Source organism: Hippopotamus amphibius, chromosome 17, assembly GCF_030028045.1.
Source record: "Hippopotamus amphibius kiboko isolate mHipAmp2 chromosome 17, mHipAmp2.hap2, whole genome shotgun sequence".
Classification (NCBI taxonomy): domain Eukaryota; kingdom Metazoa; phylum Chordata; class Mammalia; order Artiodactyla; family Hippopotamidae; genus Hippopotamus; species Hippopotamus amphibius.
In genome coordinates, this window is record NC_080202.1 from 36,844,386 (window position 1) to 36,868,643 (window position 24,258).

General features: G+C 42.3%; 1 protein-coding gene across 3 annotated transcripts; it reads right to left on the reverse strand.

The window, feature by feature from the left end:
* Nucleotides 1-764: 764 nt before the first annotated feature.
* CALCOCO2 (calcium binding and coiled-coil domain 2) lies at nucleotides 765-23,690 on the reverse strand. Of its 3 annotated transcripts, XM_057716122.1 has the most exons (14): nucleotides 23,636-23,690; nucleotides 16,194-16,383; nucleotides 11,849-11,951; nucleotides 11,560-11,693; nucleotides 10,865-10,958; nucleotides 10,616-10,741; nucleotides 9,158-9,246; nucleotides 8,698-8,767; nucleotides 8,059-8,181; nucleotides 7,658-7,744; nucleotides 5,027-5,122; nucleotides 3,336-3,471; nucleotides 2,312-2,340; nucleotides 765-1,799 (listed from the first exon to the last, which is right to left on the reverse strand). In XM_057716122.1, exons 2-14 carry the CDS (start codon nucleotides 16,277-16,279, stop codon nucleotides 1,626-1,628), a joined length of 1,347 nt encoding a protein of 448 aa, XP_057572105.1. In that variant the 5' UTR covers nucleotides 16,280-16,383; nucleotides 23,636-23,690; the 3' UTR covers nucleotides 765-1,625. The 3 variants fall into 3 exon arrangements, with proteins under 3 accessions (XP_057572105.1, XP_057572104.1, XP_057572106.1); XM_057716121.1 differs by lacking the exon at nucleotides 10,865-10,958 and having other exon boundaries at nucleotides 23,636-23,684; XM_057716123.1 differs by lacking the exons at nucleotides 7,658-7,744; nucleotides 10,865-10,958 and having other exon boundaries at nucleotides 23,636-23,684.
* Nucleotides 23,691-24,258: the final 568 nt, after the last annotated feature.

Here is a 24,258-nt window from a genome sequence, read left to right on the forward strand (position 1 = left end):
ATGTTTCACATCATTCAAAAGTTTCTGTAAAAGTCTCTATAGTGACCAGCTGGTTGACTGCCTGGGAGTCATTTCCATTTGTTCAGTCCCTGGGGTGGAGAAAATGGAACTGCTTTCTTATAGCTTAATTAGGCAGACCTAGATGAAGTTAGTTCACAAAAGGTGCCCAAATCCACACCCTTTCAAAAATGCATAGAAAGAGCAAGAAGTCAGGGCTTGGACTTCCCAAGTGGCGCAGTGGTGAAGAATCCACCTGCCAATGCAGGGGACATGGGTTCAATCCCTGCTCCAGGAAGATTCCACATGCTGCGGAGCAACTAAGCCCGTGTGCCACAACTACTGAGCCTGTGCTCTAGAGCCCATGAGACACAACTGTTGAGCCTGTGTGCCGCAACTACTGAAGCCCATGCACCTAGAGCCCATGCTCCACAACAAGAGAAGCCACCACAATGAGGAGCCTGTGCACGGCAATGAAGAGTAGCCCCTGCTCGCCACAACTAGAGGAAGCCCGTGTGCAGTATCAACGACCCAACGCAGCCAATAAATAAATAAACAGATTTATTAAAAAAAAAATTCAGGGCTCCAGATTTCTCAAACTAATGCTTAGTCACCTCCCTTTCCACCTCCAGATAACAGCCAGGACACTCTTTTGTTGACTAGTTAAGACAGGTGAAGAGCAATCCTTGGTGGGGTCTATAATTCCCACAATCCTTTTGATTATACTTTCCCCATAAGCTTAAACATAAAAAAACATGAACTCAAGGTTTATTTTAAATTACCAAAGTCCCTGAAGTAGAGGACTAGTTTATTTTTAGTATTAAAGCGATTAACAATAGTTATTATTCTGACTTATTCATATTCAAACTCACCTGCTCAGAAAGTTGCAAACCCATACGGTTTCTAACAAGTCCCACTAACGATTAAGAAAGGACTTACAACAATAAAAGTCATGTGCACAGGAAAAACCAGAGTAGAAAATGACAGTAGAGGTATCCAGAGAGAAATAAGACTTCCTGTGATTGAAATAATATTTCATGTCCATGGTTCAGGAATGCTTCTGTTGGGAGCTGAGAAATCAAGATGAGAAACCTTTGGTATCCAAACTGGATGTCTGGGTTCTCTGCCACGCCAGTTTTGGCTATTCTAAATCAGTTGGAAAAGGAGGCCTGAGGAGGAGGAAGAAATTCTCAACTTCTGATCAGTTACCAGTCCCAGAATTAGGACTGAAGACTGAGTACAAACACACTCAAGGCCTGACCTTGAATGGCAGTGGGGCAACCTGGAAAACTACTCACTGAGTACTCGAGTCAGGCCTGCTGTGAATAGCCAGGTCAGCTCCAAACCAGGGCCTTTATGCTGGAGACCCTTGAAAGAATGGGCATTTTAGTTGAGAGGCTGACACAGCTGGAGTTATGTGACTTAAAAGGGAACCTACAAGGATGGAAGTAACAGCCCTTAACACTATGCTTCAGATAATCAACATGACTCCACCTATAGGGCAGCAGGACTAAGTAAACCCCTAATAATTCAGGTTAGGCAGGATCTTGGGTCATAACTCATAGTAGAAGCTATAGGTTCTACTCTATAAAATCCATGTACAGAAGAGATTCAAGAGGTTGGGACACTTAGAGAGTGTGGCAGAACACATGGTCTTCAAAGATCTGCTTCTCTTTTGCTGGAAAGGTCTTGTCACAAATTGGACAATTCAAACTAAGGGTCTGCATGTGCTGCTCCAAGGTGTGATCAAAAAAGTCATCAGGAAAGTCTGATTTGCAGGTGGGGCATTTCTTGATGGAGAGCTGGGAAGAAGAGCAAAGAGGTCAGTCTGAATGCAAGTTGTATGTGGCAGAGACCATGTCTGATTTTCTGCTATATCCTTAGCACCTAAGCATAATGCTTGGCAGATGGTAGGTGATCAAGAAACTGAGGATGAATGAACAAGTTCACATTTGGAGATACTCACTGGGGCTTTCTCTAACCCCAGGGTTGAAAGGACATAATATTTCCCGGAAGGGGCACTGGCCATACCTTGTTTCGCTACCTGCCTGGTTCATATATCCTCCCCAGTCCTGCTACCAACTCAACTCACAGGTGGAAATCTTGAGCAGAACGCTGATGGATGAACCGTGCTTTTTTCTCCCCATCTCTACAGGCTCTCTCAGCTTTTGGCACTGACCAAATTGATACTGCTGACTTCTGGAGTTATCACAATGAATCAGTTTCCCTATGGTTCTCCCATGAACTGGATGGAGCAGGAAGGGAAATATTCTCAAAGATTTGATGTGGGCAATCTCATGAATCAAATACTTACCAGGCTGGGGGCAGAACTTTCTTGGATACCTGAGGGTAATAAAAAAGATTTCACTTAATGAAGAAAGTCATCCCTAGAATGCATTCTCCAGCTGTGTTCTATGTAACCCTCGTTATAAACAACATAACACTCACTGTTCCCCTTCTGTCTTTAGCTCTCATATATACCATCTACTTGCATAGAGGGGATCTAGGTCAATGATAGAGGGAAAAAATAATGAAGTGGCATTTTCTGTAGCCATTATATAATCAGAAAAAACAATAAACCTATTTTCAGTATGGAGAAAATGAGATTTTAATGAAAACTGTAACAATTTAACAAGGAAATAGTCTGAGAATAGATTTTAAGACCAAATCCACATAGCCATTTTTTTAAATGAAATGCTTAAAAATATTTTTAAGGAAAAATAAACTTGTACCCCTGCCTGTTGCAAAGATCTGACTGTGACTATTAAGAGAACATGATTGCTTTAAATTGTCCCAAAAAAGCAAATGAGGTCTCATATAGCTTTTGGAGACAAAAAAGGAGGAAAGTTCCCTGTTTGGCAAGGACATCTCATCCCGGGTCCTTGAAGGACAAGACTGGTTGTCACCCCCATTTCCTGTCCTCAAACCACTCAGGGGTCTCTGTTGAGCACATCCCTCCTACCCTTGGTCAGGCCATCCTGGGCAGCAGAGCCCGCCTCTCATGCTTCCATTTCCAAATCTTAATTAGCTTCCTCGGCTTTAGATGTGTATATCTTCTACACAGAGACATTTCTCTGATTTATATATTTGCAACATAGCCACGGGACTCAATTTGTGTCTGCTGCCTCTAGGCGAATGATCTGATTTGCGTCTTCTAGATTCAGATTTATTTCTCAATTAACACTTCTTGCCTGGCAATCTTTCTATTGGGCACTCAGCTTCTGCCCAGCAAGTCTTAACAATGAGGTTGGTCTTAATTTGCATCTCAGAAAAAAAAAATTAGTGGGGGAAGGGATGCAAGCAGGGGCCTTCCAGCTCGAATGGCAAAGCTGTCTTACCAGAATATGGGTTTCCATAGACAAGTCCTGGGTTTTGTCTCAAACCTCCTTGATCTGAAGTAGGCACTTGATACGGCAAAGAGTCATAATTCAGACCCGTGTAGCTCAGCAGCCTGCTGTTCTCCCTCTTCAAAAGCTAAGAACAGAGTATTTACAGAGACACGCTGAAAGACAGTAACAAAAAATGGCCACAAGGAACTGGCCAGGGATGCCCACTACAGCTAGTTCTCAATTAACAATGCGGCGCCGGAGAGCCCCAAAAAATGATAAACCATAGTTCTTCAAGAGTGGACGCAGCAGCCGCAGTATCCCATAGATTTGAGTTCTTAATATCTAAATTTAAATATACATTGAATTTTGTTTAGAATTCATGCAAAAAGGAATTTAAAACCTTTAAATACACACCATCTGACGGGGGTACAAAAGTTGTGTGGCTGTGTGAGGGTGGTGGGAGCTGTATTAAGACTGAAACTGGCACATTATTGAGAGCAGAATGCGTCTTTTAGTCTCCTTCCTAGAACAATTTTCTTACACAATATGAATACTCATCTGATGTAATTTTCCCCTCTTCATGTCTTATCCCATCAGATGAATATGCCAACAGAAAGTGAGAGGGAGGAAGGAAGAGAGGGAGGGAATGCGAGAGAAAGATTGGAAGAGATCAAGCTACAAGGGGGCACAGGCAACATTTAAAGTTCTTAGAAAAAAGAAAATTAGTAAATTTCCTCTTAACATCTTAAGAGGGCTTCACTATAGTTTTCTTAACAAAGCTTCCAAATATCAGATCTTTTTCTTCTTGTTGCAAGCTGTGTGCATTCTTCCTTCCCCATCTTCTGTACACACCCCCCATCCCACTGACTATTTCAAAGTCAAGGTACAGTTAACCAAATCAAGAGGTTGAGAATGACAGGACCAGAAACAGACTCTAAAGTCCTTCTGCAAAGCTGAAACACACTGGCATAAATGATACAATCAAAGGTAGAAATGATCACTTGAAGCCACAGCCAAGAAGGGTTATGGAGAGGGTAGAGATGGAAAATGGCTGGAGGTATAGATCAAAGGAGTAGCCAGAATGCATGGATACCTGCTCTCTGATGCGAGCAAGCGCGTGAGAATGACTCCAAGTTCAACCTTCTTATTTACTGCCATTGTCCTCAATCAATCAATAACAATGTGTTTAGCATACAGCAGAAAAGAAATACTGGTTGGACGAAAGAATGAACTGATGAGTGAATGAATGCACAGTATTTATTTGGGGCCTACCATGGGTCCAGCAATGGTACAGACCACCACTTCTGCTCCTGGTTTGGCAGCAGAGAAAAAGAAAAAAGTTGTGCTGAAGGAAAGGGGTCCCTCAGCTAGCATAAAAATGATGTAGGATATTATTCCCCAAAGACAATACTTACAAGAGCTATGGAGTTAAAAGCAAAAATAGTAAGTTAGATTCTTACTAACTTCTTCACCAAGGCTGTTCCTTTCAGGTTCACTACTGTCATGCCATGTAAGTTTCAGTTACAGGACAAAGAGTGGGTTTTGCGGTAGATTAGGAAACCAGATGAAATGTACTCTTTGTTTGGGAGCAACTGTCTCATCCAATGTCCTAGAAAGGGTTCTTTTGTTTAACTTTTTATGTTATCATCAATCTCTAGGTCACCCTGCTCCTTCCCTTTAAAACTCTTTTACACACTTACATCATTTTCTTTTTCCATTCTCTCTTTCTCCTTCTGCAGAGCACTATATATAATCTTGTTCTCACTCAGTCTTTTTGACAGGTCAAAGTTCTGGTCCTGTAAAAAAAAAAAAAATTAGGATTAGGATCACATACTGTAATCTAGATCCAAGGTGGGGTAACACAAGGAGACTGTAGAGGATCTGGCTTTCCAAAGTGGTGGGACTGACTTGGGGGTGAAGGAAATGGGGGTAGGCAGGAGTGGTACCATGGAGGGGATGCTGACTTACAGAAAAGTGACTAAACAAAATGCCTGAAGGCTTGGGCTGGCATCAACATGCCGGTTTCTTTTGGTTTAGCTGGGAGTAAGTGACCAAAAAGAGAAAAAGCTAGCTTGGGGGAAACCTCAAGACTGAGTTATCAGAATCAGGGATCAATTGAGCTTTTTAAAATCCCACCCAACCATGGAAACAATCATCTCTGTCTTGAATAAACATCTTGCCCAACACAGCGTGAAGCACTGAGTGAGGCTGGTGTGACTCCCTCCCAGCGTGAGGACAGGCATGTGGACTCAAGTTACACTGAGGAAGAAGGAACCCTGGAAGGCACTTATCCAAGGCTACAAGGAACCCCGACTAGGGTCCTGAGCTTCTCAGTATGATAAGTTCCCCTGACTAGTTTCATGGACCCAAAACTCACAGGCATGCATCAGCGCTTCCCGACTCCTGCCTCCATACACACACATGCGCATACCTCACAAAAACGCTTAAGCTAATCCTACTAGTTGTGGGGTTTTTTCAAAATTTTTTATTTGAATGCTGGTGCCCAAATTGCTGTGCGCTTCTAGCCGACCCTGAGGTAGTAATGCGAGAGGGGGCTACCAGATGACAGTGCTGACTGCAGGCTCCTGGCTCCCCATCCCCATTGGCTCCTGCTGGCTCTTCTGGTCCTGCTTCTCTTCCTCAAAAGGCAGAAATAAGAAAGGACTATCTGAGTCTGCACAGAAACCTGCTCAATGGTTACAAAAACCTTCCCTGAGACCCTGGAAATAGAGGCTGAGTTGGGGCCTCTATTTCCAGGGATCCCCAGGCTGGTTTCTGGCCACATACTTCATCCCTCCTCTTTTTAGCAGAAAGATAAATCTCTCTCCTTAACAAGGGTGTACAATCCTCCGGGCTTGGTCCAGGAACCACAAACCTTCACACCCCTTGCTTCCTGGGCCCCTCATCTCCGTCACCTACCCGTGCAGCAGCCCTGAGTTGCCTGATCTGTTTGTGGAGCCGTTGACACTCTTTGTACTTCTCTAAGAAACAGGCTTTCCCGGCCTCTACCTTTGCCTTTAGGCTTTCCACCTCTTGTACTAACTGCTCCTCCACTGCTGTTTTCTTGTTCCTAGGCTCCTGAAGCATAAGATACATAGTCCTCAGAGTTAGGGGCCTTTCGGACACATGAGGAATAAAGAATTGCTATCAGAGAGCTGGGGAGCCCGTGGGTCTTGAAAAGTATTCCATGAAAATCAAGGAGGCTCAAATCTTTAAAAGGCAATAGATTATTTAAAACAGTGATTTCTTTGCTACATCAGAGGTCACAAACTCAAAAGTGCCAATAGGGGCCTGGCAAGTAAAGGAACTGAATGAAGGAGTGAGATGCGATGAAACAGTGAGGACTGCAGCCACATGGGGAACGTGTGACCCATCTAAAGGGTCAGTAGCTACTCAGCTCCAGATACTGCTACTGGGCGGGAGTGTCAGCTCAAATGTTGCCAGAGCCTCTGATTTTTTTCGAGAAGCTGGAAACACAAAATTCTTTTTTTAACAGGAAATATTCCCGTTTTTAAGTGTTGGTTACCAAATCAGTTTTTTAAAAAACACCACCTAGAACAAATAAAACATTCCTATGGGCTATACTTAACCTGTGAGTTGCTGATTTTCAGACTTTGTTGGATCTATTCTTTATTATATCAAGCTAAAATACACAGTATCTTATATATAGCAGGTACTCAATAACTGATTGGGTAATGATTGAATAAACGAACGATGCACAGAGGATATGAGTTACATTCCCAGTAGCTGGCTATTCTCCACACATCAGGACTTCTCATGTCCTTACAACAGTTTAGAAAATGGGGCTTCTATGCATCTGTTATCACCATGAGGCCTCTTTTCCAACAATATATTATAGGAAATTATTAGTCAATTAGGCTTTCATTACTATACTAGATAGCTCGGAATAATTTATAATGATAATTGCTAACATTATATTAATTATAACAAAATTTGTTTGACTACTGTGATATTTTCTAATTGTACAGCTCATTTTATAATCATTAATTTGTCTGCCCCGGCAATAACTCTTTAAGAAGGGGGTAGGGGTTATTCTGTGTGATTCCTAGCCCAAGGCTCTATTTACTACAATCTGTCATGAAGTTTAACTTCCAATATTCCTTTATCACTCATCACATATTGGAAATTCCCACCTCTCCTAAACAGTGTGTAAATGGCAAATTCTCTGTCCTTTGGGGTGAAGAGAAAAAAGTCCAGAGGTAAATGCTATCCTAATCTGTGTCATTTATCCTGTCCATCACCTGAAAATAGGCCCTATCCCTTCCTATCTTTAGGCTCCCTCCCACATAGCCACCCAAAGACAGACATGCCGTTAACTCCTGTTGTTTCTTCGCTGCAGTAGTTTCTTTCTGCTTCATCTCCTCCACTGTCCACTCGAGCTTCTTCTGCTGCTCCCTCTGCACAAAAACAGATTTCAGTACCACTGCTGGGACACACACACACACATGCGCACGCGCGCACACACAAGCACATGTGTGCACGCACTGGGGAAGGACCTGCTAAGCTAATGAGAGAACAGGATGCAGGGAGAAAAGCAAGTTTTCTCTTATTAGTTTCTGAGAAAAGCTGTAAGATACCTCGTTTCACATATACCTCCCCTGAGACCTTTCCCAGAGCCAGTGATACCCATGTATATGACAGAGCAAAGAAAGAACAATGTATATATTTTTTCACAAATGCCTCAAAATATTGTTTTCTTCCATGACTCTACCTGTTCAGTTAAGCTGAGAAAGAGCTGGCCATTTTCCTTTTCCAGGTGCTCCAACTGCTCTGTCTTATCTTGGACTCCCTGAACAAGCTTCTCCATTTCTTTCTCTTGAGTTGACAGCTGGGCCTAAAGCAAAAATAGTGAATATAACCAAGTTAAAAAAGAAGGAAAATGAAACAGGAACAATGCTTTTAAATGTACAGTAACATAAAGAGATGTATGTTCCCCAGCAACTCCCAACTGCCAAGTATCCCTAAGAACTTCTTCACAATGCGGCTCTGCCTTAAACCTAAGAATCTAAGGCTCAACTAAGTAAAATTTGACAAACCACCCTTTAAAGCCCCTCTTTAAGGCACAGCTTCCTAAAAATGAGAGCAGTCTGCTGCTACCTGCTTTATATTCCAGGCTTTTTAGTAAGATTTTACTTGAAAAGATTCTGTAGCTAAAAGAAAAAAGTTTCTTTTTTTTTTTTTAAAGAATGAATGGCAAGAATGGAAAACACACACCCTGAAACTAGTCTGATGCTCTGAGAGGTCCACCACTAGGCACTCACTACTATGAGTTGCACCTTCCTGGGCCACCAGAGTGGAGCGGTGGCGAGGCTAAGAAAGTACACTTTGGCAAAGGTTTAGCATTACCTACCTGAAGCTGATCTACTCTGACTCCCATCTTCTCATTTTCTGAGGACATCTTCTGGTTTTGTTCTTTCAGTCTGTGGAAGTGGAGATGACTAAGTCAAAAATATACTGACTCTAGGTCAGTTCCCCCAGACCTTAAACAATTTAAGGCTGCCTTGGCCCTACGCCTGCAGAGTTCTTTTAAAATCCACTAGTCTCTTCTTCAGTCCTGTTTTGGCTTCCTGACCTCAAACTGCAAGTGTTCAACACTTAATATTAATACTTGAATTCAGGTCATTTGTCCTTACCATTCTGATACTGATTCTCTAACCTAGAATCAAAGAGCTCAGGAGTCAAAGAGGGAGCATCATACCCATCAATGTCATAATAGGGAGACTGCTCTAACAAATTCTAGAAATCTGATCTGACCCTGCCTAAGGGTATCTATAATACAGCAGCTCCTCTAATCCAAGGGTCACACTCACTGAAGAAGCTCTGTCTCCCAACAGTCCTTCTGCTCTTTCATTGTCTGTTCCAGCTTCTTATTGATGCTCATTAGGGTTTCCAGCTCCTCCTGTAGAGCGAAACGTCAAAGGGACTGACCATTTCTACAACAGTGTTTAGTATCTGAGGCAGCCAACAAATATTTATTGAGCACTTATTATATGTCAGGCATAGCATGACACAGCAGTGAATGAAATATCCAAGTAAAAGGATTTTCATATTAAAATGTTCTTAATATGTTCTTTCCATATTAAAAACACATCTACTGGGACTTCCCAGGTGGAGCAGTGGTTAAGAACCACCTGCCAATGCAGGGGACACGAGTTCGAGCCCTGGTCTGGGAAGATCCTACATACCGCAGAGCAACTAAACTCATGCTGCAACTACTGAAGCCCGCGTGCCTAGAGCCCGTGCTCCACAACAAGGGAAGCCACAACAGTGAGGAGCTCATGCACCGCAACGAAAAGCCTCAACCAGAGAAAGCCTGCGCACAGCAAGGAAGACCCAACACAGCCAATAAATAAATAAATAAATAAATAAATACAATTATACTCATAAAAATAATAAAGGAAAGAAAGAAAAGATATTAAAAAAATATATCTACCTTAGGAGTTTGGGATTAACCTACACGGACTACTATATATAAAATAAATAACCAACAAGAGCCTACTGTATAGCACAGGAAACTATACTCAATATATTGTAATAACCTATAAGGGAAAAGAATCTAATATATATGAATGTAACTAATACAACATTGTAAATCAACTACACTTCAATTAAAAAAAAGAAGAAAAGAAATACATCTATCTTAATTTCTCTTCTAGTGGAGCTTACATTTGTCCATTAATTCATTAAACAAACATTTAATGAGTGCCTGTTATACATCGGACACTGCTCTTTTTTTCTTTTTTTTTTTTAAGGACTTTTATTGAGATATAATTGACATACAATAAACTGCATATACTTAAAGTGTACAATTTGATTTTTTTTTTCTTATTAGTAATGTATATATGGCAATCCCAATTTCCCAATTCACCCCTCCACCCCCGCTTTCCCCTTCGGTGTCCATATGTCTGTTCTCTACATCTGCGTCTCTATTCAGACACCGTTCTGGTACTGCAGACATAGCAGTGTCTCTGCTTTCCTCCTAGAAAAGTAGTGTCCAATTAATTCATGAAAGCTACATACATAATTAAAATATTTTAGTAGCCACATTAAAAAAAGTAAAAAGAAACAGATGAAATTATTTTACTAATAGTATATATATTTAATCCAGTATCTCTAAAATATCATTTCAATACGTAAACAATAAAAAGGAAATATCTAATACACTAAAATCTGTGCCAGATATTAGCATAAGGGTGTGAGATCACAAGAAAAATAGAAAATGATTCTGATCTCCACACCCCATGTTCACCTTTAACCAGCAGCCATACCTGCTTCTTCTGGAGCTTAGCCTGCATGTCTGAGTTCTGCTCCTGAAGGCTGACACAGCTGTCCTTCAGCTCCTTGTTTTCTTTGCAGAGCTCCTTGTTGTGTTGCTCAATCTCTTCCACCTCACCCTATGAAAGAATGTTTCATAAACTCACATTTGGCCCTTTATAGCTCAGTGGATATTCAAAAGTCCCTCTGGCAGAAAATGCCCACAGGCTGGGATGGTGAGGGTCCAGCTGACTCCCACTCACTGTAGTGACATCTGTGTACCCCAAGTGGAAGCAGCCCCTCAGGATGTAGGGAAGGGGGTAAGACAGGTGTGTCTGTATAATTGCAGCATTGAGGCTGTCATTACCAAGAAAGAAAGACAAACAAAATTAAGGCTACAAAAAGTTAAAAGGGGGAATGAGAGAAGAACATCGTTTTTCTCTTGCAAACACTTAATCCTGTTTGTCTCTCCTGTCAGACTTAGCTCCCTGAGACCGGGACAGGGTTTGAATTGCTTCTTCACTGACATCCCTAGTGCCCAGGGATAGAAGAGCACTGGATGGAAGCAGGTGTCCTGTTAAATAACTAAGCAAATGAATCTGAGAGACACAAAGAAGAATATTTGGCGCGTCTCTCCTCAAAGGAGCTTACAAAATTTACTATGGTGATAAGAAGTGTAGATGACAAAAATTAAGTAACTGGGAAAGTTAAGGGAATAACCGAATGCCAACTGAGTTACAGAAGTTTTAGAGAAAAGAAAAGTCACTTCTTGTTATGATTCTTGTTAGCGTTCCTAAGGCATTCCCTTAGGAATGCTGGGTTTGAATGGGTATTGTACGACATTTTCCCCACAGTATCTGTTTGACATTCAATAAAAGGCTTACTGACTAAAATTCTACCCTATCCTGGAATTGCTACTCTTAATGCAGGAAGAGATTGAGATGAGATGCTTGCAGACCTGAGTGGTAACAACCAGGATGTCCTCCTCATTTTCTGGACGGAACTGGAAAGGGACACTTGCCCCCCGGACCACACCATCCTGATCCACATAGCAGAACTGGTAATACTCATCATCCTTGGGCAGGTAATAAGCTGAAAACAGAACATGATTTTTAACCCCAAATAAGGTCTATTCAGAAAACTAAAAATCTGGAAGTCTTTTATCTACCCCAGAAAGCTCAAGCTCAAGGGGATTAATCAGTCTTGGCTACTAGTCTTCAATAGCTTTGATCCAGCATTTTTCTCACCTTTGAACTGGACTTCCTGCTGTTTGGCTGATTCGCTGTTTGGGTCAACAGGCAAAGTAACCCACATAAAGGTGTAGTACTCACGGGTTGTCTTCCATCCCACCTGCAATGACAAGAGGCATCAGAAAGTGCTCAGATTTGGGCTATAGCTTCTTAAAATACACTTTTTGTTATGTTGAAATTACAACAGCATAAGTTCATTATGATAAGATCTGCCCACAGTGGATCAAATTTTGTTTTTTGATTTATGAAACCTATACAGACAATTAAAAACTGATATGCACACAGTCTAAATTACTTGTCTTAGAAGGTAACAAAAACTGGCCATTCAACACCCAGGACAAGAATTCCAAATATTATATCTCCAGGTCAGACACAGAACTGAGAATGACTGGGAAAAAAGTTGTGGGATTGTGAACCTTGATCCTGCTATCTTTTTACAATGGCGTTCTTGGAACTTCTTAATCAGAAAGCACTTCTGAGCTGTCTTCTCCATTGGTTTGTCCTCTCCTGTGTCCAGTTCAGTCTTGTCCCCTATACCAACTTGGTTATACCACTGCATTTAGAAGTGCATTTTAGAAACAATGTGTGTGTTGGGGTCAGATGGAGAAGAGAGTTCTTAAATTATGAGGTACCAGATAACTGAATCCAATCAGTATAGTTTTCTTTCTTCAGTGTTTTTCTTAGTGCGTGTTTAATGAAGGCTTTTTGGTGATAAAGATAACAGCAGCAATCTGGCAGTCATAAAGGCCTCTTCTGGGGATGGAATGCAGTAAGTCATAAGATATAAGGGTACTGCAAAACATGCCTCAGAGCAGAAAGCTGGCTAAGTGGAAAATACTCTCCGTAAATGTGAAGAGGGGTAAAAGATGGCTCAAATCCTATCTGGAAGATAAGAATACACCAGAGAATAGAAAAGGAGCCATTGCGTCTTCAAGGGGAGAATACTCGGCAAATAAGAAGCAAAATTACATTTATTGCCATATTTTGATCCTGCCTGAGCCCAGTAGGAAGAGAAAGAACTAAAAATAAATTCCATTTTTATATATTAAGGAATCAGAGCAGGGTTGAAAAGGCTGTAAGTGCATCGGAACATACTAGGGCATGTTTTAGTGTCTCATTAATACACACCCCATTGCTGTAAGCATCTCTGAGCCATCACAGCCTGTGGAGGTACAGGAAGCAGGAATTTTATGGAGTCTTCATTCACATCCTGGAGCTTCTTAATGCACTGTGACCAAAATATCTTGGAAGGCCTAGGAACTACTGCTGCCTTGTTATAAGGAAGCAACTTCTAGTTACCTGCAATTTCTGTCCTTGGCTCCTCCATGTGAGTAGTCCTAGTCCCAGCCTGCCTCTTGTAGTATGACATTTCCCCTCTCTGAAACCTCGGAACACAGCATAAATGCCCAGGTAAAGGACAGTATGGAGCACAGGGCTCTACATTGAAGGAGGAAAAGCTGACTCCCACCTACTTTAGGCTTATCGTTGGTGGTAGCTTTCACTCTATGGAGAAGATGTAGCATATTGCACATGCAGAAACATTTCATGAGTGCCTACTTGGTGCCAGGAACCAGCAGTATTAGCGCAGATGAGAAGTTGAGAAGTATGATTAAGACTACACTGCAAGAGGACTTCCCTGGTGGCGCAGTGGTTAAGAATCCGCTTGCCAATGCAGGGGACACGGGTTCAATCGATCCCTGGTCCAGGAAGATTCCACATGCCACACAGAAGCTAAGCCTGTGTGCCACAACTACTGAGCCTGTGCTCTAGAGCCCGTGAGCCACAACTATTGAGCTCATGTGCTGCAACTACTGAAGCCTGCATGCCTAGAGCCCCTGCTCTGTAACAAGAGAAGCCACTGCAATGAGAAGTCCGTGCACCACAACAAAGAGTAGCCCCCGCTCACCGCAACTAGAGAAAGCCTGTGCGCAGCAATGAAGACCTAATGCAGCCAATAAAAAAACAAAAACAAAACCTACACTGCAAGAACACAGGAAGGACTTTAGAAGTGAGCTAGGAAGGGCAAAACTTTACAGTCAGCCCTTAATTCTCTAATTGACCACCTGTTGTTCAAAGCAATTCAGCAGAACAGAGGAAAAAAAGCAGAGGTTTGGGAGTCAAACTTGCTTCACCATTGGGAGACCTTGGGAAAGTCACCACCTTGAGTACATTCATTTTATTCATCTGTGCACAAGCAATACTACTACTTACCTCAGGGGGCCACTGTGCTGTAAGGATTAAATCAGAAAACACATACATACACATACACACACACACAAACCTCATCAAAGACCTAGAACAATTGTATGTTCTCAAAAGTTGCTGTTCTCTCTTTATTAATCTTAAAATTTTCTTTCAGACTTTAAGGCAGGTGTTCCAAAATCAATAGCTTTATGGTCAATGAATGTCAGAGGCCATTCTTTGGATTAACCATGATTTCCTTATTGTGGTATGCAATACCTCTGAAATGAATGAAGTATAGATGCATTTAAAAACAATGCTTTTTTTTTTTTTTTTTTGGCTGCGTTGGGTCTTAGTTGCAGCGTGCAGGCTTCTCTCTGGTTGTGGTGTGCAGGCTCCAGGGTGCATGGGCTCTGTAGTTTGTGGCACACAGGCTCTCTAGTTGAGGTGCACAAGCTCAGTAGTTGTGGCACATGGGCTTAGTTGCACCACGGCGTGTAGGATCTTAGTTCCTTGACCAGGGATCGAACCCACATTCCCTGCATTGCAAGGTGGACTCTTTATCACTGGACCACCAGGCAAGTCCCTAAAAACAATGCTTTTATACATTTGTTTTTAAAAAGCATAAGACTTGCATTTAGTTTAGAATGAAGTCCATACTGGAAGTTGCTAAGTGTTTGGGGATTACAAACAGTCTGAGCAAAATGTTAATATAACTGTGTTGCAAAAAAATGTTACAGATTACCTTTCAAAACCTGTAAGTAATTTTGAATCATTCTTTTTTTTATTATCTATGCCTGTACTGTCCAGTATGCTAGCCACTACCCACATGAGGCTACTTAAAATTAATTAAAATTAAATAAAGTTTAAAATTCAGTCAGTCACACTAACCACATCTTAAGTGCCATTAGACACATGTGGCTACAGGCTACAGTACTGGACAGTGAAGTAACCAGTATAGCTCCTTTGTAGAAAATTCTACTGGGCAGCGTTGGTCACAGAAAGTTCCACTGGACAGCTCTGCTATACACTGGGAAGAAAAAAACAATTGCCATCTTCTTTCCAAAACAGAAAACCTCCTGGTGTGTCAAGTTTCTGTGTTAGGACACCTTTAGTCTAATGACTCAATATTCTGCAGTCTCAGAAGCTGTCATGATACCTGTCAGTGTCACTCTGGTTGTTCACTAAACCTCTAAACACCAGCCTTGTTACCTCCAGCTTCTATCGCTCTATCACTTAGCTTGGAATTCCAAACAATTAAGGAAAAGGGACTCGATGAAGGATGTGAATTAGCATCAGCTCCTACACAGTGCACTCAAGAATGATGTCCGATTTGAGGATGAAAAGCGTTGGCAAACAAGCACATGACATACTGAGGTGTCAAAACAAAGGTCACTTATGTTGGGATTCAGCAGTGTACATTACTTACATTTGACCTTTATCTCCTGCCTCTGGAAATAGGACAATTTGTCATTATGGTGTGTGTGTGAGTGAGTGAGTGAGTGTGTGTGTGTGTTTGTGTGTGAGGGATGTCAGAGACAGAGAGAGACACAGAGGGGGGAAGAAGGGGAGATAGTAAGTTGCCTATAATAAGAAGTATCGTTTCTTTACTTGAACTGACAGGGTGATTAGACACTGGAAGAGGAAACCGAGGAAGCTCATAAATTTCTGTTCTGGGAAATCTTCACAAAGAAGCAAGACAGCTTACTCAGGAGCAAACTTCTTAGGTGCAAGATAGAGAACAAGGTAACTTTTCAACATCCTTTCCAGATTTGTAATGTTCATATTAAAACAAATTAAACACTGTACTAAGCAAGCAAGTGATGTTTAAATTCACAGAAATTATGTAAGGGGCCACCCATCCCAGTCAAATCATAAAAGAATATTTCAAAATAGGATTTTAAAAACATTTACATTTGGTCTCTGAAAGTATAATAAAATTTATGGATTGTATGATTTGCTATCATTTTAGCTTAAGACTGAAATTAAAATTTGAGTCTTACAGCACATGTTGGTGTGTGTAGGGAGAAGTGCTAGGGAGTTTAGTTTAGGATTTTAACATTGGCCACACATATATGCACAATGCTTACAAAACAGAAACAGACACACACTAAGATTCACCTCTAGTTTCCAGTCACTTGGTACTAAATTAACCACTTACTCTAAAGATGCCAATCCAATCCTTTCGACGGGGAATAAAATGCTGGGTGACGGTGTAATAGCATGTGATGTCCCCTCCAGGGACATAGAACTTCTCCACACTGTTAAAGATGACCTGAGAGAAATGACAATGGTCCAGCACGACAGCTGATGTAGGGGGATCTTCTATTGTCTCTTCCATGGTAGGGGTCCTGTTACGAGATATGGGATAGAATAAGACTTAAAAAGCATTGTCTGAAATGCTGGAAATTCCTGGGCTTTCACCCAAGGAACATTCCGTTCGGGGCAAGTCAGGAAAAGCAAAAGCCTGACAAGTACTGAGATCACACAACTTGCTTTTGGTTTCACTATGAGCTACTTTGCATTCATAACTTCCTACACTATAAGAATTTTCTGAGTCTTTCTTTGACCTCTTCACCACAGGCAACACCACTCTCATATACCCTTATTTTCTGCTCACAGCTAATTTGCTCCCCTTCTTCTGAATGCCTTAAGTAAGGCAGCCTAGAGGTAAATGCCCTGAGCCAGGATCTGTAAGACCTAGATTCTAGATTTTTCATCCCAACAAGCCCTGTGACTTTTGGAACGTCAATTTCCCTAGATTTCAGCTTCTCTATTCAATTTCATTTACCCTATAATTATCGGGTCCCTCTATATATTACAGCATTCTGCTAGGAGCTGGGGATGGGTGCAGAAAGCAAGCCAGGAATGAAAGGAGAGTATCTGACATGCAAGGGCGACAAGGATGAGCTCAGAAATCAAAATGCTGGAGTTCAAATTCCAGCTTCACCACCTATCAACTCGTGCCCTTGGGTGATGTACTTAACTGGACTCTGCGCGTGGCCCCTAATCTGTAACATGGGGCTAATAACGTCTACCTCATTCGTTTTTTGGTGAGCATTAACTGAAATACAGGCATAGCTCGGAGACATTGCAGGTTCAGTTCCAGACCATCTCAATAAAGCACATATCTCAATAAAGCGAGTCACACAGTTTTTTTGGCTTCCCAGTGCATATGAAAGTTATGTTTACACTATACTGTAGTCTATTAAGTGTGCAGTAGCATTATGTCTTAAAAAAAAAAACAATGTATATCCCTTAATTTAAAAATACTTTGTTGCTAAAAAATGCCAAAAAATTCCACAAGTAACATCGAAGATCACTTATCACAGATCACCATAACAAATAATAATGAAAAAGTCTGAAATATTGTGAGAATTATGAAAATGTGACACAGACATGAGGTGAGCAAATGCAGTGTAGAAAAACGGCACTAACAGACCTGCTTAAGGTAGGGTTGCCATAAACTTTCAATTCTGTAAAAAATACTGTATCTGTGAAGCACAATAAAACTAGGTATGCCTGCAATGTACAGTGTCTAGTCCTTAAATCAGTACCTGCCATAGAGTATGCAATTCACACAAAGTAAAGATGTGCCAGAATAAAGTACTTGCACAAAGTCTGCATAAAGAGAGGGTTTAACAGATGTTAGTGATTATTACTTTTGTGGTTTTTTTTTTTTTCTGGCACAGTCTTTGCCCTCAAAAGGGTCCCAATCCAATATGGAGGTTAGATGAGAATTTAAGTAACAGCCAAATGGACAGAATAAGTGCAAAATGCTCTTGGGTTCAAAAGAGAGAGAGGAGAGGGCTTCCTAGGTGGCGCAGTGGTTAAGAATCCGCCTGCCAATGCAGAGGTCACGGGTTCGATCCCAGCTCCAGGAAGATCCCACATGCCGCGGAGCAACTAAGCCCGTGTGCCAAAAAAAAAAAAGAGAGAGAGGAGAAATTGGTTAGGAAAATGAAGAAAAGCTTCGAGGAGTGAGTAGAATCCTAGATAAGCCCTCAAGGAAGATTAGAATTCTGACAAGTGTGTTTGGGGGTGAGGAAATTACAGATGAATGAAACAACATGCATAAAAGCAAAGAAACAGAAAAATGCAGCCCATGTTTGGAGGACAGCAAGCAAGTTCGGGTCCCTATCTATAAAATGGGGATAATAAGCTGTATTTCACCTTTCCAGGTCACACTACAGATAAAATGTGATTAAGGATGGAGAACTATTCAGGAGATAAAAACAATACATCAAAGAAAGTCTTCTGAATTGTCGGGACCTGATACTTCCTGTCCCTCAAAAGTCACATGCCCTGTCTTCTAAATGCATGTAGTGAGTCCATGTTTCTCAACACAGAGTCCTACTGGGAAATGAAAACAATACTGCAGCTCTAAACAGCAAAGGAAGAAATAGATGTACACTTGCAAATACTACATGATACCTTACAAATTCAGCTGCTGTTGGAAGATTGTATACACACACACACACACACACACACACACACCCCTTAAAAAAACAGTAAGTACAATAACCAAAAAACACAGTAGCTCTTCTAGCTCTGCCCCACCCCACTTATTTCCTGGTTTTATTTTGAACGCTAAGCAAACAGCCCTCCTCTTCCAGTTCCCCCAGAAGTCAATTTTTTCACAGAGAAGGTAAGAGGATTCTGAGGCACTGAACTGCCTCGGGTTCTCAGGAGTGAGCTAAGGAACTAAGAAATGTACTTGCTTTCTGGTTTGTGACACAGTTTGGCCACATCCTCAACCTCAAACCTCAGATCAGTTTCCTAAGGAAGGGAGAGGTCACATTCCAGTCTAGGCCAGTGCTTGTTCCTCATGATAAGCTGTTGACTATTGATCTGCTGGATGCTGTGGGAGGGTGGGCAGGGAGGTTTCTCAGCTTGCAGACCCCTGTCTTGCCTAATGGTCTTCAGTCACACTGAGGCCAGCACAGCCCCTCTGTCCTAAGCCTGAAGCACCATTTATCTGAGCATGTGACGATCTGTCCTTTACTGTGGATCATGAGAACACTCAGGTAAGAGTGACTTCAGGGCCTATCTCTCAGGTAACCTAACCTATGATGGTACTTAGGTTATTCCCTGTTCTTTTCCTTCAGAACACTGTCACCACTATATACACAACAAAACGCCGAGCCCACAGTAATCACTAAGTACTCACTGAGTAAATGAATAAGATACTCATGCAATTCATCAAAAAATGAAAGGAAGGGGCTTTGTAGGTAAACAACGGTGGGGCTAATTCTTATCTTTAGCCCTGCTCTTAATTTGTTGAGTAACTTTGGAGAAGCTGCTGTTTCTCAGCTTTCTCTTTTTTAAAATAGGGTGAAGAAGGAGTTCCCATTGGCCTAGTGGTTAGGATTCTGGGCTTTCACTATGGTCTGGGTTCAATCTCTGGTCAGGGAACTGAGATCCTGCAAGCCATGTGATGTGGCCAAAAAAATAAAAAACAAAATAAAATAGAGTGAGGAGATGATAATCTCCAAGTGCTATGTCAATGCTTAGTATAGCTGGTTCAGCTGGCATAGCTGGTTCAGGCGGCATGGCACCAAAAAAACAAAAGGCACAGATTTGATTTCCTTAAGGACCCATAAAATTCCCACTCCATTACCCACCTTCCACACACTCAAATTCTGGCAAGCTGTTTTGCAGATGTATGCTACTCTGAAAGGCAAGACCAGCCAAGGGTAGGGGAGTTTGGTACAGCCTCTCTTTCTTTACTAGAAAAACAATCTATAAGTGAGCTCCGAACAGGACACTGAAGAAAGGACAGCATACACACACAAAATGACACGACAGAGCTCATGTTTTGAGGCTTGGTTGTACAGGCAATGGAAACGTTATCTCTTTTCATTCACCTAAACCTAATCATCTGACTGGAAAAGGAACCAACAGTCTTGGTTCCTTGCTTATCAAAAATGTAAGAGACTCCATGAAGTTTCCCATTTCAGAGATCTCATCACATTCCCAGAAGGACTCAGGGGATGCCCAATGGCACTCTGCGTGTTTGGAACTCAATCATTCTTGAAATAAAAAACTCTTCTGCCAAGACTGTGGAAGGTTTGAGGAGGCAGAGTGAAGAACAATAGTTGCTTCTCTGCCTCTCACCAAAGCCGACAGAAAAGGCCATGGGTAAAAGTAGAGCATAACCATGCCAATCTGAACTGGGTCAGTGAGGAGGTATCTCCTTCAACTTTTCCTGGAAGGAAGGGATCTACTGATTTTTAAGGTCAGTGATCCTTAAAGTTTATCCTCCCTCCCAGCAATAAAATTCCCTGGGAGAAATGGGCTCCAACAATGGCTTGGGAAATTGCCTTTCTGACAAAGCAGTCAAGAAATGACTTTTGGGGGTGGGCAGGCAGGAAGGATGTGGAAGGAAAATTAGAATGATTTAAGCATCAACTTCCCCCTCCTTTAACCACTCTTCCCACTATAGAACCTATCCACCATCCACTTCTAATTTTGGCAACATCCACAGAGGCAAGGAAGAGAGAAGAAATACAAAAAAAGCAAGCCTTAAATTTAGAAACCTAGAGTCATTAAAAAGCAGTGGGTTGGAGGACTTCCCTGGTGGCGCAGTGGTTAAGAATCCACCTGCCAATGCAGGGGACACGGGTTCAAGCCCTGGGCTGGGAAGATCCCACATGCCGCGGAGCAACTAAGCCCGTGCGCCACAGCTACTGAGCCCACGTGCTGCAACTACTGAAGCCCATGAGCACCGCAACGAAGAGGAGCCCCCACTCACCACAACTAGAGAAAGCTCACGTGTAGGAACGAAGACCCGATGCAGCCAAAAACAAATTAATAAATAAATGAATAATAATAATAATAAAAAAGCAGTGGGTTGAATTAGGCTCCCCAGAAGTCACGGAATGTTATTCTACCTAATTCCTTACTCCTACCCTCAAATCAAAGACTGGCCACATAAAGAGTGACCAGGGAAAACAAATAGAAATTTTTAAAAACAAACCATCAAGCATGGGAAAATAATACAGAGATTCTACAAACTGTTAGAGGCACTTTACTTGGACTCTGACACAGTTGCTACTTTTTTTTTTCAAGCTCAGTTTCCAAAATGATTAGGGTCCTCAGAGGAGACAGGCAATAATAGGCAATATATTTTAAAATGAGTCTCCTGAACTGGTTCCTGGCTTCTAAGAAAACCTGACATATTTTCATCTAATGAGCTTCTCAAGGTCTAATATACTACTCCCAGGACTGTTCCATGAGGGCATAGATTCTCTGATATTCTCCTGAAGGAACAAAAAGCTCTTTCTGACTGAATCTGTAAATTACACTGATAGGCTTTTTAGCAGAAAAATTGAAAAATGTTAAGCTTTCTAATTTAGGTTTTAACAAGGCAAATATTCAACCAAATCAACTCACCAATTTTCCTAAAGAGTGTTCCTCACATGCTGAACCACAAAGAATAATCTTACAAAACAAACAAACAAACAAACAAAAATTCTACCACAAAGAATGCCGAACATTTTTATATTAGCCTTTTATACCAACGGGCACATGTTTCAAGAGAAATGAAGACTATAGATAAGTTTCTCTGGATTAGTTCACAGGAAACCAAATGCATCCACAGTGGAGAGAGAGAAATGCAAATCAGTTCTTCATTTGGGAACAGTAAAAACAAAAATAAGTAAAAACTAAACACACATCCAACCTAACTCCTTTACCCTTCTGCTTACCTAACTTTCTAAACTACTAGCAATTAGCAAAATGGATGAAGTGATCTGAATTCCACTCTCCCTGGCCCTGGAAGGGATGCTGCCACAGAACCACCCTTCGGAGAACACTGACAATAGATATTATGGATGTGCAGATGGCCCTGCGATGGGGAGCAAAAGCAGAGACACATAGTCACTGGTCCTTGAATTATTAAAGCCATTTGCTCTAATCCAATTTTCCAAGTTCATTCTAGTTCCTTAACTAAAATCTTCCTGTGTGCCTTAAGTAAAATTTGTACCCCCAGGAGACTTTTAATATCTAATTCATTAACAACGTTTGGATTAGTTGTCCAGCTTATTCTAAGCAGCCTTCATCCCACAGACCACAACACCACAGTACCAACAGTACTAGGGAAGAACAGAAAAATAGTTCTGGGCAACCAGAAGAAATTGTGTGAAAACCTCAAAGCTGTGTACTAAATCTCCATTTTATTCCACTTTACTTTACTGAGATTTTACACTTTTTCTGTGAAATGGGTGATTATGCTAACCCTTGAAGTGACATAGGGTAGTGACAGTGGTTGAAGTATAGTAGAGAGGGGACTAAGCTGGGAGCCAAGGGACCTGAGTTCCTGTCTTAGTTCTGCCACTAACTAGTTCTGAGATCTTGGCCAAGACACACTACCTCCTTTTAGGTCTCAGTTTCTTTACCCGTAAAATCATGGATCAGGCAAGAAAATCTCTAAGAAACTTTCCAACTATAATGATGATCCCAAGGAAGGAAAAAGGAAGTGAAAGAATTTGTCTTTTCATCTAAGAAAATGGGGAAGCTTGGTATTATATTAATAAGCATAGTCAAAAATGTTAAAGAGCCCTATTTGTACTCTGACTCCAAAGACCACGACTTGTTAGTGCTAGGTAACTCTTACTACCTTTCTCAGGGTCCTTTCCACTCCACAGCTGCCGTTTCTGCAAAAGCGTAGGGTTTCAGATAGAGGCCCTCTGAAAGTATCTGTGAAAGTGATTCACCTGGAAGTTCCTTAATCATGTGCTCTACATAATCTACAAAGGCCTAATGTATTAAAAGTCTTTTGCTTTTAATGGTTTTTGCAACAGTGGAGATGTTATAATACATAGCTATTGTATTATTCTACTCAGCTCCAACCATGGCCACTTGTTGGCTTACATCAGGAGGAAAGAATCAAGTGATAGAAAAAAGTTTAAATGTCCAGGAGGAGTTGAAATCACAATAAATTAGAGTGGGAACATTAGCCCCCAAACTAAATGGGGGGGGGGGAGCGGGGGATGGAGGGAGGGGCTCCCGGTGATCAACGGTAAAGAAGCAGGTCACCGCACTCCAGCTGCTCTTTCTTCTCAGCTGTCTAGAACATCTCCAATTACACACGGCCTCAACTGAAGGAATGGGGCTTCAGGGATCAAGACGGGGAAACTGAGGCCCAAAGAGAAAGTAACTTGCCTAGGGTGACCAGGCAGGGTCCCGCCTCCGCCACTGCCGCCAAGCAGACGGCGATGACGTCAAGCACGGGGATTAAGGAACTAGGATGACCTCAGCAGGCGAGGGGGTAGGGTGGGGAAATGACGCCGTGACGTCAAGACCCTCACTCCGGTCAGAGGGTGCCTTCTGCCCCGGGAGCCGCCCACCCCGCCCCGGGCACTGAAGCCCTGCCGTCCTCGGGAGAAAACTACCCTCAACCCTCCAAGGCCGCAGAGGGGCTCCAGGGGCCCCATGACGCCACTCCCACTACGGTCATCCTAGAAACATGGAAAGAGGTGAAAACCGAAACCAGCCGCACCTCCGCCCGCCCACGGCCCTTTCTCAGGACTGGAAGTGTGAAGTCGGGGAACCCAAGGGCCCAACTCTCCCTAATTGCCCGCCTTCACTCCAGGAACTCACCAGGGGCTGCAGCCAGCGGCGGCGCAACAGCAACAGGGCGGGGAAGGGGGCAGGGGCGGGGCTAAAAACCCGGGGCTGAACTGTCCCGTGTGACCCCGCCTACTGCGTCATAACGGTCAGCAAGCCCCGCCCTCACCGCGGAGCTTTTGGGGACTTGTAGTGCTCACGCATCTGGGCCCCGTGGTTGCTCCGCCGCCCTGTGTGGCTTTCCCCAGTCCGCAGCAGCGATCTTATCCCCAGGAGCCTATTTTTACCCCTGGAACGAGCCATTTACTTTCCTTTAAAAAAATTTTTTTTTCTTTTAGTCCTGAATGAGAAAGCTCCATACGTTTGAAGGGCCGTTGAGAGGTCTTCATTTTTCGCCTGCCTCCACATAATACTTCACTAAGAGTCTTGTAGATGAGAATCCCCTCGGCATTTAATCATGCCTCCCACCTGCCCCTAAAGGAGACCCAGCAACCTCCCTGGGCGCCCCAGTTTGTGTTTCATCATTCCCCCTCTAGAAAGAAATTATTCTTTCGTGTTAACTCTATCAACATAGTGCTCTTCCTGATTGGGGTAAGAGTAAACTCGGCAAGAATCCTGCCAAGTCAGTTTAGAGAATATTCCCCACCCTTGATATC

Coding starts and splice junctions, on each gene's coding strand:
- CALCOCO2 (XM_057716122.1), bottom strand. CDS start 16,279: ATGTCCCTGGAGGGGACATCACATGCTATTACACCGTCACCCAGCATT. Junction 8,768..9,157: donor TGGGAGACAGAGCTTCTTCA/GTGAGTGTGACC, acceptor CCACTTCCACAG/ACTGAAAGAACAAAACCAGA. Junction 3,472..5,026: donor GAATGGAAAAAGAAAATGAT/GTAAGTGTGTAA, acceptor CTCTGTTCTTAG/CTTTTGAAGAGGGAGAACAG.